At 46.7% G+C, this 17,059-nt stretch overlaps 1 protein-coding gene across 21 annotated transcripts in view; it reads left to right on the top strand.

Annotated features, from left to right (window-relative positions):
* Positions 1 to 15,074: 15,074 nt before the first annotated feature.
* Positions 15,075 to 17,059, top strand: part of NFASC (neurofascin) — a 204,655-nt gene continuing 202,670 nt past the window's right edge. For 19 of the 21 annotated variants that reach the window (XM_017881014.1, XM_017881013.1, XM_017881006.1 and 16 more), the window contains exon 1: positions 15,082 to 15,197. In XM_017881014.1, coding sequence (XP_017736503.1) covers positions 15,091 to 15,197 — 107 coding nt within the window. In that variant the 5' untranslated portion in view covers positions 15,082 to 15,090. Of the gene's footprint in view, positions 15,198 to 17,059 lie in introns of all 21 variants that reach the window. The other 2 variants (XM_017881016.1, XM_017881003.1) reach the window with 2 other exon arrangements.

Here is a 17,059-nt window from a genome sequence, read left to right as displayed (position 1 = left end):
TGGAAGGGCTGGAGACTAAGATGAGCCATGTGCGCGATCAGCCACACCTGCATGATTGACTCCCAGTAGAAAGTCCTGGATCCCAAGGCTTGGGTGAGCTCCCCTGGCTGGCAGCACTCTCCGTGTGTTGCCCCATATCACTGCTGAGAGAAGTAGGCACTGTCCACACATCTTTCCCGGGAAAGAACAACTGGACGCTCACACCTGTTCTCTCCTGGCCTGGCCTTAGGTGTGTAATGGTTTTTCTGAGTTCTCCAGGTCCTCAGAAAAATCACAGAACCTGCAGGTGGTCTTGGGGACCTCCCAAACTCCCAAATGGGGCAGTCCCATTTTCCTCCCTAAAACAGACCCCAGATGGACTCGGAATGCCAGGAGTTTTCGTGTCATTCTTACTCCTCCAGGCGCTCCCCCATCTCAAGTGCCTCAATGACCTGCTGAATCCCTCTTCAGATCAGTGCGCCATGGCAGTCAGTCTCTTCATCCCCATGGCTGGGGCCAGGGGGAGACAGCGCAGCTATGTGAGTGTTCCATCTGCTCCTGGTCACAGAGTTCCGTGTCTATTTCTGGCTTCCAGGTCACTTTCCAACAAGAAGCCCAATTATGGAACTAAAACGTGATTTGAACATTGTATATTAGCAATGATTTTATGAGTTCCTATATAAATAACTCACCCTTAACCCCCCACTCAGTGGAGGAGCTGCCTGATCACGGTGAGATCTCCAGCAAGTCCCTTGTCATCTCCAGGCTTCGGTTTCCTCCCTATAAACTAATACCTGCCCTGCCGACTCTATAGCTCACGAAGACTAATTATAACCTACTGTCTGTAAGTGCTTTGTGATATGCAAACTTCAGGAAAGGACATTTTCAGAGGGAGCACAGAGGGCTCTGCCCTGACTAGCTTTCAGTGAAAGCCAAAATTTTTGTCTATGTTTCCTATGTCTCCATTTTCCTTAGAAAAATATTTTATTACCAGCAAACTAAAATAACAACCTTCAAGCAAATTTAAAAAATAGAATGTAGAACAGGAGAGTACATTCGCTCATGCTTTGTGAGTTCCCCACCCCTATTTCTTTATAAGCATATTTTTGATTGCCTATAACATAGAAAAAGGCTCTCTTTCCTTCACATTTTCACCTAAACCCCTTCTTTTCACCAAGGGAAGTCAACCTTAGTTGTGATTTCACTTTCACTGTGATCCTTACCCCAATCCCCATAATTCTGAGGGCTTTCCTGCCTGCTGGTCCCCTCCCTTGGTTGTCCCAGCTGATCCCTGCGTGGCACAGACACAGCGTTATCATTGGTGAAGCGTTTTTCCAGAGCAACCACAGCCCAGGTGGTGAGATAGGCGTCATTACCCTGTGGGCTCCCGCAGGTGCCACAGCCTGATCCCTCTCACCTTCTCTAATGAGATGGAAGACAGGAAAAATAACCTCATGAATATGCAGGTGCCATTTCCTGAGATTGGAATCTGTCCTCATCTCTTCTTCCTAAGACATCCTTGCTCCCTCTTCCATTTCTTCCCCACGTTGCTCCCCACCCAGAACAATCAATGGAGACCACAAGGATGAAAAAGCCTTTTCACCACCAACCCCCAGGAAAAGAAGCAATTCGCAAAAAGCTAAAAATCTGAAGTTTTAGCTCAAACAGTCATGCAAACTTCGCTTTCTACTTTAAAATGTATCTACATTTGCTTAAGACATATGCAGTTGGTCCTTGAGCAATGCAGGGTTAGGGATCCCTGCACGGTCAAACATTTGTGTATCTTTTGACTCTAAAAACTCAATTACTAATAGCCTATTGTTGACTGAAAGCCTTACCAATAATGTAAGTAGGCAATTAACATGCATTTTATGCGTTAATATGTTATATATACATTATATATAATGTTATGTGTATTATGTACAGTATTCTTACAACAAAGTGAGCTAGAGAAAAGGAAATGTTATTAAGAAAATCTGGCCAGGCGCAGTGGCTCATGCTGGTAATCCCAGCACTTTGGGAGGCTAAGGAGGGTAGATCACCTGATGTCAGGAGTTCAAGACCAGCCTGGTCAACATGGTGAAATCCCATCGCTACTAAAAATACAAAAATTAGCCAGATTTGGTGGTGGGCACTTGTAATCCCAGCTACTGCAGAGGCTGAGGCAGGAGAATCTCTTGAACCCAGGAGGCAGAGGTTGCAGTGAGCCGAGATCACGCCACTGCCCTCCAGCCTGGGTGACAAGAGCGAGACTCCATCGCCACCCCATCCCCCAAAAATGAAAATATTAAAGAAGAGAAAATATACTTATTTACTATTCATTACGTGGAAGTGGATCATCGTAAAGGCCTTTATTCTCTTGTTATCTTCATGTTGAGTAGGTTGAGGAGGGGGATGAGGAAGGGTTGGCCTTGTTGTCTTGGGGGGTGGCAGAGGTGAGAGAAAATTCACATATAAGTGGACTCACACAGTTCAAACCCATGTTATGCAAGGGTCAGCTGAACAGCCACATTTCATTTTATTGTGCTTCACTTTATTGTATTTCCCAGATACTAGGGAGATGCCATCGAGGACTTTCACAGCTATGGAGGAAAAGTCAATGCTTGGCTTCAAAGCCTCAAAGACTGACTCTCTTATTATGAGCTAAGGCAGCTGGTGACTTGAAGTTAAACCCAACACTCATTTACCATTTTGGAAATCCTAGGACCCTGAATAATGATGTAAAATCTACTTTGCCTGTGCTCTATCAATGGAACAGCAAAGTCTGGATGACAGCACATCTGCTTACAGCATAGTTTACTGAATATATGTGTGTGTGTGTGTGTGTGTGTGTGTGTGTGTGTGTGTGTGTGTGTGTAGAGAGAAAGAGAGAGAGTCTCACTCTGTTATCCAGGCTGGAGTGCAGTGGCACGATCTCAGTTCACTTCAGCCTTGACCTCCTGGGTTCAAGTGATCCTTCTACATCAGCCTCCTGAGTAGCTAGAACTAGACACACACCACAACACCTGGCAAATTTTGTTTGTTTTTGTTTGTTTGTAGAGACAAGGTCTTACTATGTTGCCCAGGCTAGAGTTTACTGATTATTTTAAGCCCATTGTTGAGACCAACAGCTGAGAAAAAAATTCCTTTCAGAATATTATTGCTTATTGACAATAAAAGTGGTCACCCAAGACCTCTGATGGAGATGTACAAGGAGATGAATGTTGTTTTCTTGCCTGCTAGCTCAACATCCATTCAGTACCTCCTGGAACAAGGAGTAATTTTGACTTTTGAGTCTTACTATTTAAGAAATATGTCTGCTAAGGCTATAGCTGCCAAAGATAATGATTCTTCTAATGGCTTTGGGTAAAGTAAATTGAAAATATTCTGGAAAGGATTCACCATTCTAGATGCCATTAATAACACTCTTCATTCATGGGAAAAGGGAAGAAGTTGGTTCCAACCCTCATGGATGACTTTGAGGGGTTGAAGACTTCAATGGAGGAAGTAGTTGCAGATGTGGTAGAAAGAGTAAGAGAACCACAGTTAGAAATAGAGCCTAAAGATGTGACTGCATTGCTGCAATCTCATGATCAAACTTAAATGAATGAGGAGTTGCTTCTTATGAATGAGCAAAGAAAATGTTTTGTTTTGTTTTGTTTTGTTTTGTGACAGAGTTTTAGCTCCATCACCCAGGCTGGAGTGCAGTGGCACAATCTCAGCTCACTGCAACCTCTTGCCTCCCGGATTCAAGTGATTCTCCTGCCTCAGCCTTCTGAGTAGCAGGTACCACAGGCACCTGCCACCACACCTGGCTAATTTTTGTATTTTTAGTAGAGACACGGTTTCACCATGTTGACCAGGCTGGTCTCGAACTCCTGACCTCAAGTGATCTGCCCACCTCGACCTCCCAAAGTGCTGGGATTCCAGGCATGAGCCATCACGCCTGGCAAAAGTGGTTTCTTGAGATGAAATCCACTCCTGGTGAAGATGCTGTGAACATTGTTGAAATGACAATAAAGGATTTAGGATATTACATAAACTTAGTTGATAAAGCAGTGGCAGCTTTTGAGAGGACTGACTCCAATTTTGAAAGAAGTTCTACTGTGGGTAAAATGCTATCAAACAGCGTCGCACACTACTTTAGTAAAAGGAAGAGTCAACTGATAAGGCAAACTTCATTGTTATTTTATGAAATTGCCATGATCATCCCAACTTTCAGCAACCACCACCCTGATCAGTGAGCACCCATCAACATGAGGCAAGACCCTCCACCAGCAAAAAGATTACGACTCATTGAAGCCTCAGATGATTGTTAGCATTTTTTAGCAATAAAGTATTTTTAAATTAAGGTATGTACATTGTTTTTAAAGATGTGCTATTGCACACTTAATAAGACTATATTATAGTATAAATGTGACTTTTATAAGCAGTGGGAAACCAATAAATTTGTGTGACTTGCTTTATTGAAATATTCCCTTTATTGTGGTGGTCTGGAGCCAAGCCTGCAATATCTCGGAGGTGTGCCTGGTAGTTTTTGGTTAAAAGCACAGACTCTGAGGCCAGGCATGGTGGCTCACACCTGGAATCCCAGCACTTTGGGAGACAGAGGCAGATGGATTACTTGAGGTCAGGAGTTAGAGACAAGCCTGGCCAACACGAAACCCTGTCTCTACCAAAAGTTCCAAAATTAGCTGGGTGTGGTGGCACATGCATGTAATTCCAGCTACTCAGGAGACTGAGGCAGAAGAATTGCTTGAACCCAAGAGGCAGAGGTTGCAGCATACCGAGATCGCACCACTGCACTCCAGCCTGGGCAACAGAGCAAGACCCCATTTCAAAAAAAAAAAAAAAAAAGTACAGACTTGGAACCATACCACATAGGTTCAAATCCAGCTCTTCAGTTTGCTAGCTAGGAGACCTTGGGTAACATATTTAACCTGTCATTAGCCTAGGTTTTCTCATGACATTGTAATAATGATTCAATGTGTTTTATCTGTTATCAAGTTCTTAGAGACACGCATAAGGTAATCACTACTTGCCTTAGCTATTATTATTTCATTATAAAAAAACATAAAATTACCTACTAGCTAGATTACTAAACTTCTCCCATTCTACTCATGTTCTCATTAAATCTGAGCCAAAATGATGATCCATGAAGATATTTCATGTTCTAGATCCCTTGGTATAGCACCGATACCCCATGTTGAAATGCATAGAAGTAGAGAAAAGTTGGCCCCAGAACAATCCCAGCCAAAGTCCCTGTAGCAGCGTGTTTGATGCCAACCAGACCAATGTTAAAACCCATTTGACTGGTGCCAAAGCCCAGCCCAACCTTGTGTGACTGCAGATTTCCATCTCTTACTGCTCCTGAACACAGGCCTGTTTGTCAGCCTTGGTTCTGTCTTTGCTCATGTTGAGTTCAATTTGGTGCATATTTACTGAGGAAGGGAATGTGGAAAGCAGGATAAAGGAAGTTGCCAAGACAGGATGTGTCCCAGGTAAAGGCACATCAGACCTTGGCCTGATTCACAGATACTCTGAGTGTAAATCCTCCAAAGAATAGTCCTCCTTGAGGCAAGAGGAAGGGCCTTGTGCCCCTTGTAAGTCATCATTGGCCACTGCAACCTCCATGCATTTCAGGAGAGGCAGGTCCTGCAGTGGGGTCAGGGCTTCAGGGAGGGACACAGGTGTGACCCCTTCCCCATTAGCTGCAGCACTCACAGCAGCTGGGGGATGGGAGCACCGGCTCTAAAGTGGATACGGCTGGGTCACTAGCAGTGTCTACGACATCTGATTTCTACTTTTTCAAAACACGCATCATGCATCATGAGGTTGCTGTGGGAGCTTTGACACAGAAACTCCAAGCTGGAAGTGGCAATAACAACAGGGACACAGACATGTGACTGAGTGGCTCCAGGGCAATAATGTGCTGGAACCAGCTTATGCCAGCTCATAGGAGCTGATTGTTAAATTTTCAGGAACTTTGCAAGCCAGCTGTGAGAGACAGCCCTCAGGAAACATTAAATTACATAAACTTACAATTAAATAATTACATTAAATGAAAAAGTAGAAATAACTCAAAACCCATCGTTTTCTGATGATTTTACTGTGTTTTACTATTTTCTATGATCTTGAGATTATTTACATTCACAATAGCTGTATGGTAGAAATGTGATATAATAGTCTCTCCTTCATCACATTGAGTGACATCATGTTGTCGTCTTGAAATTGACCATGGTAGGGGAATTTATACCACAGAAATCAGAAAATGCTACACCTCTGGGGTTTTTTTTTTCTTTCCAGTGAACCACTTGTCAAATATTTACCAGCTCACCACTGATTCTGATGATCTCCCCCTAATATGCACCAACACACACAATAGTCAAATGTTTATCCATGGACAGGTTCTTCCTGGGCAAGGATGGATGAGCAGCTTTTGTTTGCTCTTGGAGTTTTTTAAAGCTGAGTGTGAACAAGAAAAGGGGTTTCTTTTTTCTCACTCCCACATCTTTGCAGGCAGGATTCACCTGGTCATAGCACTTGGTTTGTATGAAGCAGAGGGAACTTATGGCCCATGAAAATGTCTCAGGTACTTTTAATATTTTCCTTAAATCACTGTTCATCAATTTGTTTAAAATGCTCTCTTGTGTCTGAGAGGATGTGGCACCACTTATTTCAGTCCCAGCTTCAATGAGGGGGTGAATGATGAGGACTTATTATAAGTCAGAAAGTCCCTAAGGAAATATAAGGAAACTATCATTTACTCCAGCTCCTAACACCTAAGAACTGAAGGAGTGAGTCCATTTGGAGCCCTGAGAAGAAACAAGATTTAATTATTAAGGCTATGTTATTTATAAAGCTTAATAGAGAAATTCTTTGTTGCTAACAAAGTCTTGGAGGACTCTTAAAAGGAAACCTGCACAATTACATGTAAAACTGTGACAAATCTTGTATTCAGAAGCATACACCATCCCATCTGCCACTGTCAGATCCACTCTCCCAGGTCTACCCAGAAGAGGTGGGAGGCAGGAAGGCCACCCACCTTGGGCCTGGCCTTTCCCCATGAGCTCAGATGTGCAGTTTGCAGACCTGAAATATAAAAGCTTATTTTAAACAGACAGCTCCTCTTGCCCACTTCCCAGGGGTTCTGTGCTAATAAATTGGCATTAATAAGATAAACTAATTGGGGGTGTCCAGGCCCACAGGCTGGGTTCTCAGCTGCGACCTCCTGGCTCCACGCCCTACTCCTGCTGATCCTGCCAGCCAGCGGAAGTTGTGTTGGGGGTGGAGGCAGGGGCAGGACAGGATAGACACAGAAGGGTCTGGGGTCTTGGGTCTAGGGTCTAGAGACTGGAGCACAGTCCCCCTGACTTGCTACAAAGTGAAGGTGAAGTCGCCTTTCCTTTTCCCCAGCTGGGTGGGGAACTTTCAGTTTCTTTGGCAGAATAAAAAAAATAGCCTACAGGAAGTGAAAAAAGACCCTCAAGGTACAGGGACCACATTTTCCTGATAGAAAGCTGAGGTACTTCTGGTAGGTGATAGCTTAAAAAAAGAAAACTGAGAACTGAGACACTTGGTGTGACAAAGGATTTTCAGACATTTGCTATGTGCAAGAGGCAGTGTCAGAAAGACAATTTAGAGGCTGAAATGTTACAATGGATAGGACATTTCCATGGTTTATTGAAAACAACAGAAAGACCATCATAAATCTTACCTTTCCCAGAAAAATCAGTGATTGCCGTGATGGAGACCTTCTGTGGTCGCTACGTGAAGACAAATATTTTCTTTGGCTATATTTCAATAGCCGGCATGGTTATTTCTGTCTAATATGTTTATTTCTCCAGGAAATAATTCTAGCCAAGTAATGTCCATTTCAAATATAAGAAGGGAAACAGACACTAGTTTTTAGGCTATGAGGACAGCCAGACTTCTTTATATTTCCTTTCTTCAGTCTGTTCATTCTCTATATATTTGATGATACCTACCCATAGTCTGTTTACTTCATTTGGCCTGTATTTACTCATCGAGAGACCATTCTCGACAATGTGTTTTCCGATGTTCTCATGCCTGCCTTAGACTACAAACGTCTGTGTAATTGTTTGATCAGCAGCTAGCACAGCACTGCACATAGGGAGGTATTTCATTCATACAGGCCCACTCTGAACAGTTATGCAGGTCACACACTGCATAACTTCAGCTGGTGCCCATCATAATGTAGACCAGTGCTGTTCAATAGAACTTTCTGCAATGATAGCAACGTTCTTTCATCTTTGTCATTCAATACAGTGGCCGCTAGGCACATGCAGCTCTTGTACACTTATAATATGGTTAGCTTGACTGAAGAGCTGAATTTTTAATTTTAGTTAATTTATATTTAAGTAGTCACATGTGGCTAGTGGCTACTGTCATTGGATAGCACTGGCTATATTCATAGCAACTCTGCTTTTATTCATACTTTTATTCATACATTCACTCATTCATAGCTTCAGCTATGAGCAGTGTATAGTGCAGGACCCTGTAGATACACTGAGAGGAAGATGGTCCCTGTTCTAGGAAACTTCCAGTTGGAAATGCAGTGCAGTAAATGCTATGAGGGAAGCCCTTACTGTGTGCACTGCTGCACAGATGAGAGGCTGAGTCTGGCAGAGTAAGAGTTTTGTTTTGTTTTGTTTTGTTTTGTTGTTTTCACACGAGACATATTTAAGCTGAGTCTTCAGAAAGGAGTACATCACAAAGATAAAGTGAGTAAGGGCTTTCCGGAAAAGAGATTGTTTTAATATATTTTGTTTTGTGTTTTTTTTGGGGGGGTGGGTGGAAGGGACCAGAATGTCTCACTATGTTGCCCAGGCTGGAGTGCAGCAGCTATTCACAGGAATGATCATTGCACAATGAAGCCTCCAAATCCTGGGGTCAAGCAGTCCTCCCACCTCACCCTCTCAGGTAGCTGGGACTGTAGGCATGCACCACCACATCAGGCTTTTAATTTGTTTTAACCATTTGATTAAGATGAAATGAATGCCTTTGTGGTTAGCAGGGCACAATCACTCTCAAGACTATTAGCACAAATATGTCTGCAAGACAACTGCAAAAGGAAAAGCTCTTTTGATAAGGGTTTTCTAAATTCCGGGATTTCCAGCTGGGGAGGGACCATATTTCCCTGTCTAGGCACAGGATTATGACGCAACCCACCTAGAAGATCAGTCCACAAAGCCCTCCAGAAAACCAAGGTTTCATATGTTTAGAGAGAGAGTTTGCAGTTGGGCTTTTCTTGCTGGTTGGCTCATTGGAGGAACGAGAGAGAAATACCTTCTTTTTTTTTTTTGAGAAGGAGTCTTGCACTGTTGCCTAGGCTGGAGTGCAGTGGCGCAATCTCGGCTCACTGCAAGTTCCACCTCCCGGGTTCACGCCATTCTCCTGCCTCAGCCTCCCGAGTAGCTGGGACTACAGGCGCCCGCCACCGCACCTGGCTAGTTTTTTGTACTTTTAGTAGAGACGGGGTTTCACCGTGTTAGCCAGGATGGTCTCAATCTCTTGACCTCATGATCTACCTGCCTCGGCCTCCCAAAGTGTTGGGATTACAGGTGTAAGCCCCCGCACCCAGCCGAGAAATAGCTTCTTTTACTACTATTGTTAATAAACAGGTATAGGCCTGATATGGTTTGGATCTTTGTTCCCACCCGAATCTCATGTCAAATTGCAATCTTCAGTGTTAGAGGTGGGGCCTGGTGGGAGGTGATTAGATCATGAGAGTGGTTTCTCATGGTTTAACATCATCCTCCTTGGTGCTGTCATCATGATAGTGAGATCTGGTTGTTTGAAAGTATGTGGCATCTCCCCTTTATCTCTCTTCCTCCTGCTCCGGCCATGTGAAGATGCCTGCCCTTCTGCCATGAGTAAAAGCTCCCTGAGGCCTCCCCAGAAGCTGATGCTGCATGCTTCCTGTACCACCTGAAGAACCATGAGCCAATTAAACCTCTTTTTTTGTAGATTGCCCAGTCTCAGGTATTTCTTTATAGCAATGAGAGAACAGACTAATACAAGGCCTTTCATCATGGTAGAGAAAGACTCCAAAAATCCTACTCTTTCTAATATATTTATGCAGGTAAAATTCAAAGGTAGTCTTTAAAGGTGGAAATATGCTCTGTATAAAAAGCAGGTGGTGGGGCAGTTCCACCCTTTGCCTCCCTCACTCTTGGAGCAGGGACAGGTCTGATACCAAGGCCTAGAGTCAAGGCTGGTTAATGGCTGTTCCAAAGCTTCTCTCTCCTCCTCTCTAACTTCCCCATTCACTGCCCCATCTCAGCTAGGAATGGGATCTCACCCACGTACAGTGGAAGACTAATTCTATGTACCTTGGGGAGGTCTCTGCATCTGAAAGGTAAAAGCTCTAACATAGGCACATGACCGCATAAGCTCAGCTCTATGGCTGGCCCTGAGCAGTGGTGGGCAAGAGGCAACTCCCAAGGAGATTTTTATTTTTTAATTTCAAAATGGGAAGTAAGAGAACAGATGGAAAGATGCTCTCCAGCTTGGAGCTGGGCTGAGTGCTTCCTTTCTTCCCAGCATGGGGGGAAGAAAATTCTAGGCATTTAAGAATGACAGGTGTTGGGGGTGATGAGGACCTGCAGAACGCATGGGGTCTCCACATCTGCCACTGCTTTGGATTACCAGCATGTGTGCACTGGCCAAATGGGAGAAGGACCAGAGCCCCGCTCCTGGCTCCCTCCCTCCTTCCCTTAATCTGTGCGCAAATTGGGATGCAACCTTCCCTCTTGGCCAAGGAAGAGACCAGAAGATGATGAGGGAGAGATGAGAGAAGAGATCGAGTCTAGTAGCTTCTCGGGGGACCTACGGGAAATTCCTAGTGGCTTTTCCCATTGGCTTTCACTGCACCTACCTTCCTGCCCTCCTGCATTATGGGGGAGGGGGGATGCTATATTCCTGGAACTTTCTAAAATTTGCCCCTCTACATTCCTTCTGAACATGCTACTCTGCTTGCTTTTCTGCATCCTCATCCACCTGCTTTGCTGGAGCTCAGCGTGACTATCACTCTGCTCTTGTTCTTCCTCGTGATGGTGACACAGGATTGTTCCCTTGATGCCCTTTGTGGGCAAGAACTGGAGTGGTTCTCCAGCTCACTCCTGTGATGGCCACTCCTGGTGGAAGGGAGTGTGCAAGTGAGTGCGGGAACCAGAGCGAATGAATGCTAGAACTGGCTGGTCGCTCCTCTCTGGTGGTAGCGAGCTCTGTGCGGGCCCTGCAGCTGCATCCAAGTGTGTTACAACCAATGCTCTTTCAGCTCTGCTGTCCAGAGATGGCCAAGTGCCAACCAGCTCAGTGTAGGTTCAGAGTGGCAGCCCCTGCCCTCTCAGCACCAGGGTTCTTGTCCAGTGTCCAGGAAGAATCAGGTCACATGAACTGTTTGAAAGGTGATGAGTGCGGAAGACTATTGAGTGGTGGTTGGCTCTCAGTGGAAAGGGAGGCTGGAAAGGGGATGGGAAGATGGTCTTTCTCTGAAGCCTGGCCATCTCCATCTGGGCCCCTCTCTGAAGCTGCACTGTCTGAAGTTAGCTATGTCTATCCATAGTCTCTGATGTTCAGTTGCTTCTCTGCTTACCGCTCAGCCACTTGTATGCTTGCCACTCAGCCACTTGTGTTTCTCTGCCAGCTAAAGTATTTTATGGGCACGGGATAGGGGCGGGGCAGGCCAAAAAGGCAACATTTGGGAGGAAAAATGGGGTCAGCTATATCCACTTAGGGCTACAGTTCCAGGCTTAAGGGTGGGGTTTAGCCGGGAGCCCAGCCCTTTTGTATCAGTGGCCGAGTTTCTGTCCTTTGTTATACCCACTTGTTATACAATGGGTCGGCATAAGGGAGTGTTGTGCAGTGGGAGAGGGTACACCCTGGAGGCTCTAAGATCTTTGTCCAACTCCCAATTCCACCACTTACCATCTAAGAGTTAGGAAGCAGTCCCCAAGACCATCCTTACTTCTGACCAATTGCAAGCTCAAGCATTCCCAAGACCCCTCTTAGGTCAGTAATTTACTAGAAGGACTCATAGAACTCACTGAGAACTCATAGGCTCATAATGGTGGCTTATTACAATAAAAGGATACAGATTAGAATTAGCCAAAAGAAGAGACAGGTCAAGCGGAGTCCAGGAGAGTTTCATGTGCAGAGACTGCAGTTGTTCTCTCTTGATGAAGCTGGGGACAGCACTAAAGTCTCTGAGGAACAATGTGTGACACTACATGCAAAATATTGCTAATCAGGGAAGTTCTTCCAATCCTTAGTGTCCAGGGATTTCACTGGGGCTCAGTCATGTAGTCATGGCTGACCATCCAAGTGGTTGACCTTAGTTTCTAGCCCCTCCGGAGGTTGAGCTGATACATGCCCAAAGACCCCACCATCCATCATTGTTAGTATAGACTACCTGGTTTGGCCCAAATCCCCCAGGTAGATAAAGGCACTCTTATTGGGTGAGATAATCCAAGGACTCAGAGATGACCTCCCAAGAGCCAAGGGCGAAAGTCAGATCTCTCTTGGGGCAAAGCTAACACTGTACCACACCCCATCTGTGTGATGTTGTACTCTTATTAACCTCACCAGGCATCTATTTCCTCATCAGTAAACTGGGGACAATGATCCCCAACTCATTGGGGTTTCTGAGGATTGAGTGACACAATGTATGCAAAAGGCCTAGTATGTGAAAGGCTTCAACAAAAATTAGGTCCCTCCTAGCATGCTTGAGGGCCTTTGCTCTCACCTTCTAAACTAGCCCAGGGCATCATTTACTCTCTCCTCTTCTTCCCACCCTGTCTCCCAATTTGCTTTCCCTCTTACCCCAGAAAAGGATAATACCTTTCTTCCCTGCATGTCATTATTCACTTGCTTTTTAAAAAACAAATGTGTGTGTTATCATTGTTAAAACTGTGTTATTGCATCGATTATTATAATGGATGTAATCATTGTCTTCTTGATGAGCCACACTGAATGTCCTTGTACATACACATCTTTGTGGATTGGGCCAGTGATTCTGCAGGCTGAATTCTTCGAGGTGGCATTGATGGGTCAAGTGTATAGTTAAAGTCTTGATGGTACTGCTGTATTGTTCTCCCAAAAAGGCCATACCAAGTTAAACCTCCACCAGTAATGCATGAATCTGCCAGTTTCCCCACACTTCCTAGGGACTAGTGTGGAAGAGGATGGCTTTAAGTGCCTGAGACTCATGCCTAGGGCTTTCTCTTGGTCTGAGCCCAGGATGAGGCAGGGCTTATGGAATTTCGTTGGGAGGAATGAGACACTAGGGAATGTGAAAATCCTGTGACTTGCCATTCACTATGACAGAGGACACAGTGAGTGGGGTTTCAGGTCTGGGTTGAAAGTCCATGCCTGCTGAGGGTTCCAGCCAGAACTAGAGGTGCAAACCCAGGGAAGAAAAAGAAGCAGGAAGTCCAGATAAATGTCAGGAAAGAAAAAAAGCAACCACTTTCTGCCCTTGGTCCTGAGTGAGTCTGTTCCTGACACAGCAGCAGAACAGCCTGCAAGGTGCCTAGGCTCCTCTTAGTCCCCAGAGTCCATCACCAGCAGGGGGTGCCTCTCCCTCCATCAGGACTTGCCTGCAGCTCTAGGACACCACCGTGCCCAAGGAAACACCTTCACCCTCAGGACCTCTGGGGGTCTCCATGCTCCCTTCAGGCCCAGACTTGATTTCTTTATACTAAGGCCATGAAACTTGAGTCCCAATTCAGTTTCAACCACCAAACCACTGTGTGATCTTCCATCTCTCTAGGCCTTCGTGTATTTGCTGTTTAAAAATAATGAAGAAAGGTGAGGGAAGGCTAAACAATAATTAACATTTGTAAAGAACATTTTGGTTCAGTGCTTTATCTCATTGTGCTCACTCTAACCCCATTTTACAGATGGGAAAAAGAAGACTTAGAGAGGTTAAGTGAACTGCCCAAGTTCACCCTGCTGGTAAGCCAGGACTTTCTTGGCAAATCCTGTGATCCTTCAACTTGACCATATTAGAAGATTCTAGTATTGGTGAAATCTAAAAATCTTAGGGCCCATCTTAAAATAGCAAAGTAGTTTTAACTAGGCACTGTCAGATGCATCTGGGCTTTGAATTATTACTTGGGCAGGTTCCTTGAACTTTGGTGTTCTCATCCAGAATAAAGGAAGTGGTGCCAGGGTAGGAGCTATGAGCACAGAGAAAGGAACCCAATTAGCCCTTGAATGGGGCCACAGAAGGGTGTTGCAGGGGACTGTAGTTTTGGATGAGGAGCTGAACTAGAAGCTTCCAAGTACTCTTCCAAGACTAAGATTCTATGATGCCCTAATTGGGATCTTTCCACTATTTCAGGTGATAATTCTGAGCTCAGGTCCTGTGCACATTAGCCAGGACATAATGCAGTCTTCATGTCAGAGCTAGAAGAGACCTTGGGCGACCACCCAATCAACTTTTCATGGTTCAGTTGTGGAAACTGAGGTCCACAGAGAAACGTCTTGCTATCATGTCAGATAGTTCTCCAGCCAAGACTGAGGCCTGAGTCCCCCTAGGACAGAGGAAATCTCCCATTTTTAAAAGAAAGCCCTGCACTGTTAATAGTAGTCACAACCTCTCACATCCCCGAATCAGGATCCAACGACTTGCCAATCAACAAACGTTACTGGAGAGTTTACCACAAACAAGTCTCTGTGCTAGGCCCTGAGAACACAAGCTGTCTGGCAACTTCCTGCTCCCTCAAGTCACAGTCTATGGTGGAGGGACAGACACGCGATCCTGCGGGGGCTTCAGTGTACCTCTTCCTGTGTGTTGTGCACGTAGTAGGTGCTCAGCGAACGGAAACGGGGGAGACTAGTTGTTATCACTCTCAAGGCAAGCCTGCAAAGAGGGCTCAGGTGAAAAGAGAAAGGAAGATTTTTTTTTTCCCGGCCCTGGCTCTGCGCACCCGCTCCCCAGCGCGCCAGGCGGGGCTGCGTCCAGAGCATCCTTCCCTCCGCCTCTGTCCTGGTCCCCGCTCCGCGGCCGCTCGGCGCGCGAAGGGAGGGGCGTGGGGGCGCGCACGCAGGCTGTCGGGGGCGCGCCGGCCGCCCGGGGACGCGCACGGGCTGGTCTCTGCCCTAATGCGGCGGCTGGCGGCGAGAGGCGCTGCAGGGGACGCGGGGGAAGTGGCGGCGCCGGCAGCGGACAGCTCGGACAGCGCCCAGGGCCGGAGCCCGAGCTCTTGGAGGTAGGCGAGCGCGAACACCGGAGAGATGGGGATAGAGAGTCATGGAAACCCACCTAGCGACACCCCCTTGTTCCCGCCCTCCTCTCTCTGTCTCCATCCCCTGACCTGTCCCCCTCCCCCTCCGTCCACATTCCCATCTCTTCCCCTCTCCACACTGTTACCTGCCCCGAATCCGTCCGATTCTGTCCATATACGCACCCCATCCCCGTCCAACTACCAGCCCCTTGCCCACCCCAACACCCTTTCTATCTCGTTGGCCGTGTCCCCTCCCCCTTCCCGCATCCTCAACCCTTTCCCTTTCCTCTCTGTCCCCGCCTCGTCCGTGAGCCCTGCCTGCCCTTGTACTTCTGTTTACCTCGACACCCCACTTTGGATGACCCCATGCCTCCTATTTTTCCTACCGCACACATCAGCCCCTTTTTGCCTCCCCTATTCTCTTATCCATCTCATGCCCCTACCAGTTGGTGTCCTGTCTCTCCATTCGCTCCCTCACGGTTCCTGTCCTCCCCCAGTTCCCCTGTGCACACCCTGTCCTAGCCCCTTCCCAGCTGCCTCTTGGTGTCCTCCCGCATCACAGTCCCTCTCAAGAACCCCGCCTTCTCCCTCTTTGGCTGTTAGCTGGCCTGACACCCGTCACCTTTCCTCACTGCCCTTCCTGGTGCTGTATGGAGCCACACAGCCTATACCCAGCCCTCCCTCAGTGGTCCCTGGACCCTCCTTCCCTGCATGGGGATCTCAGTTGTGGAATATAACCCTTTTCTGCGTATTTGATCCTATTTGTGGCTTGGGGAAGAAGAATGCTGGGGGTGAGTAGGCCTCTCTCTTATGTTCCTCTCCAGCCATGCAGCTGCCCTGGTCCTCTAGCTGTTCAGGTTTGTTTCCTAGATGAATTGGGGGAGGGGGTGCTAGGCATTGGGAAACTAGGATGGGGAAGGGGCAGAGTCCAGGGGAATGACTGAGCAGACTCCTCCTAGGGCTTGGCCTGAGCCCTGATGTAAGGGCCTGAACGAGGAGCCCTGCTGGAGGGCTGGAGAATTTTGGATTTTAGAAAAGATTCTGCTTCAGCCTCCAAGTCAGCACTTTGGCATCTGGAGCTGTCATGAGTGTGGCCCATGGGCTGGGCCAAGAGTGGGCAGAGTGCTGAATCACCTAGAATCTGGTCCCCATGGCAGCCCCCATCCTGTCCCAAGCCAGGTTCTGCTCCTGACTCCTTCCTTGGCATTTTGGCATGTGGTGTGTGTGTGCACATGCATGTGTGTGTGTGTGTTGAGCAGAGATGCCTCCTCCCTCAGTGTGGGGGTGACGACGACAATACGCCTTTGCTGCCTGCCTGTGTCGCTGGCATGAGGGCCTAATATGTCTCATCTATACCCTTGGAAATGTGCTGGGCCCTGCTGGGCTGCAATCAAATCTCCAGCAAGGCAAGGGCAAGCCACAGGGCTTTGAGACCTGGTTAGACAGGAGTTTGTGTGGATCCAAAGCCAGGCTCAGAGCCCACAGAACTTAAAGCAATAGGAGAATAGCCCAGGGAAAATGTGTGTGAAGATTGGAAGCCTCTGGGGATAGGGGCCATACCAACTGTGAAGTGGGGGCAGTGGAGGAAGGCAGGCAGAGATCTATCCTCCTTCTGGTTTGGGGATGATTGGATGTGGTGGAATTGCAGTGCAGGAAGAACTGAAGGAGATCAGGGGCCTGCTAAGCAGCTAATACATTTCACCTTTTGTCTTGACTGAGCTGGCACTTCGGAGGGAGTAATTTCTCCCCTTGTCTTTGGATTCAACTGAAGGGGTGTGTGTGTGTGTGTGTATGTATATATATATATATATATATATATATAGAGAGAGAGAGAGAGAGAGAGAGAG

The sequence above is a fragment of the Rhinopithecus bieti genome, unplaced genomic scaffold (assembly GCF_001698545.2).
Source record: "Rhinopithecus bieti isolate Rb0 unplaced genomic scaffold, ASM169854v2 scaffold_12049, whole genome shotgun sequence".
In the NCBI taxonomy this organism is placed as follows: Eukaryota; Metazoa; Chordata; class Mammalia; order Primates; family Cercopithecidae; genus Rhinopithecus; species Rhinopithecus bieti.
This window is presented reverse-complemented; position numbering and strand designations above follow the sequence as displayed.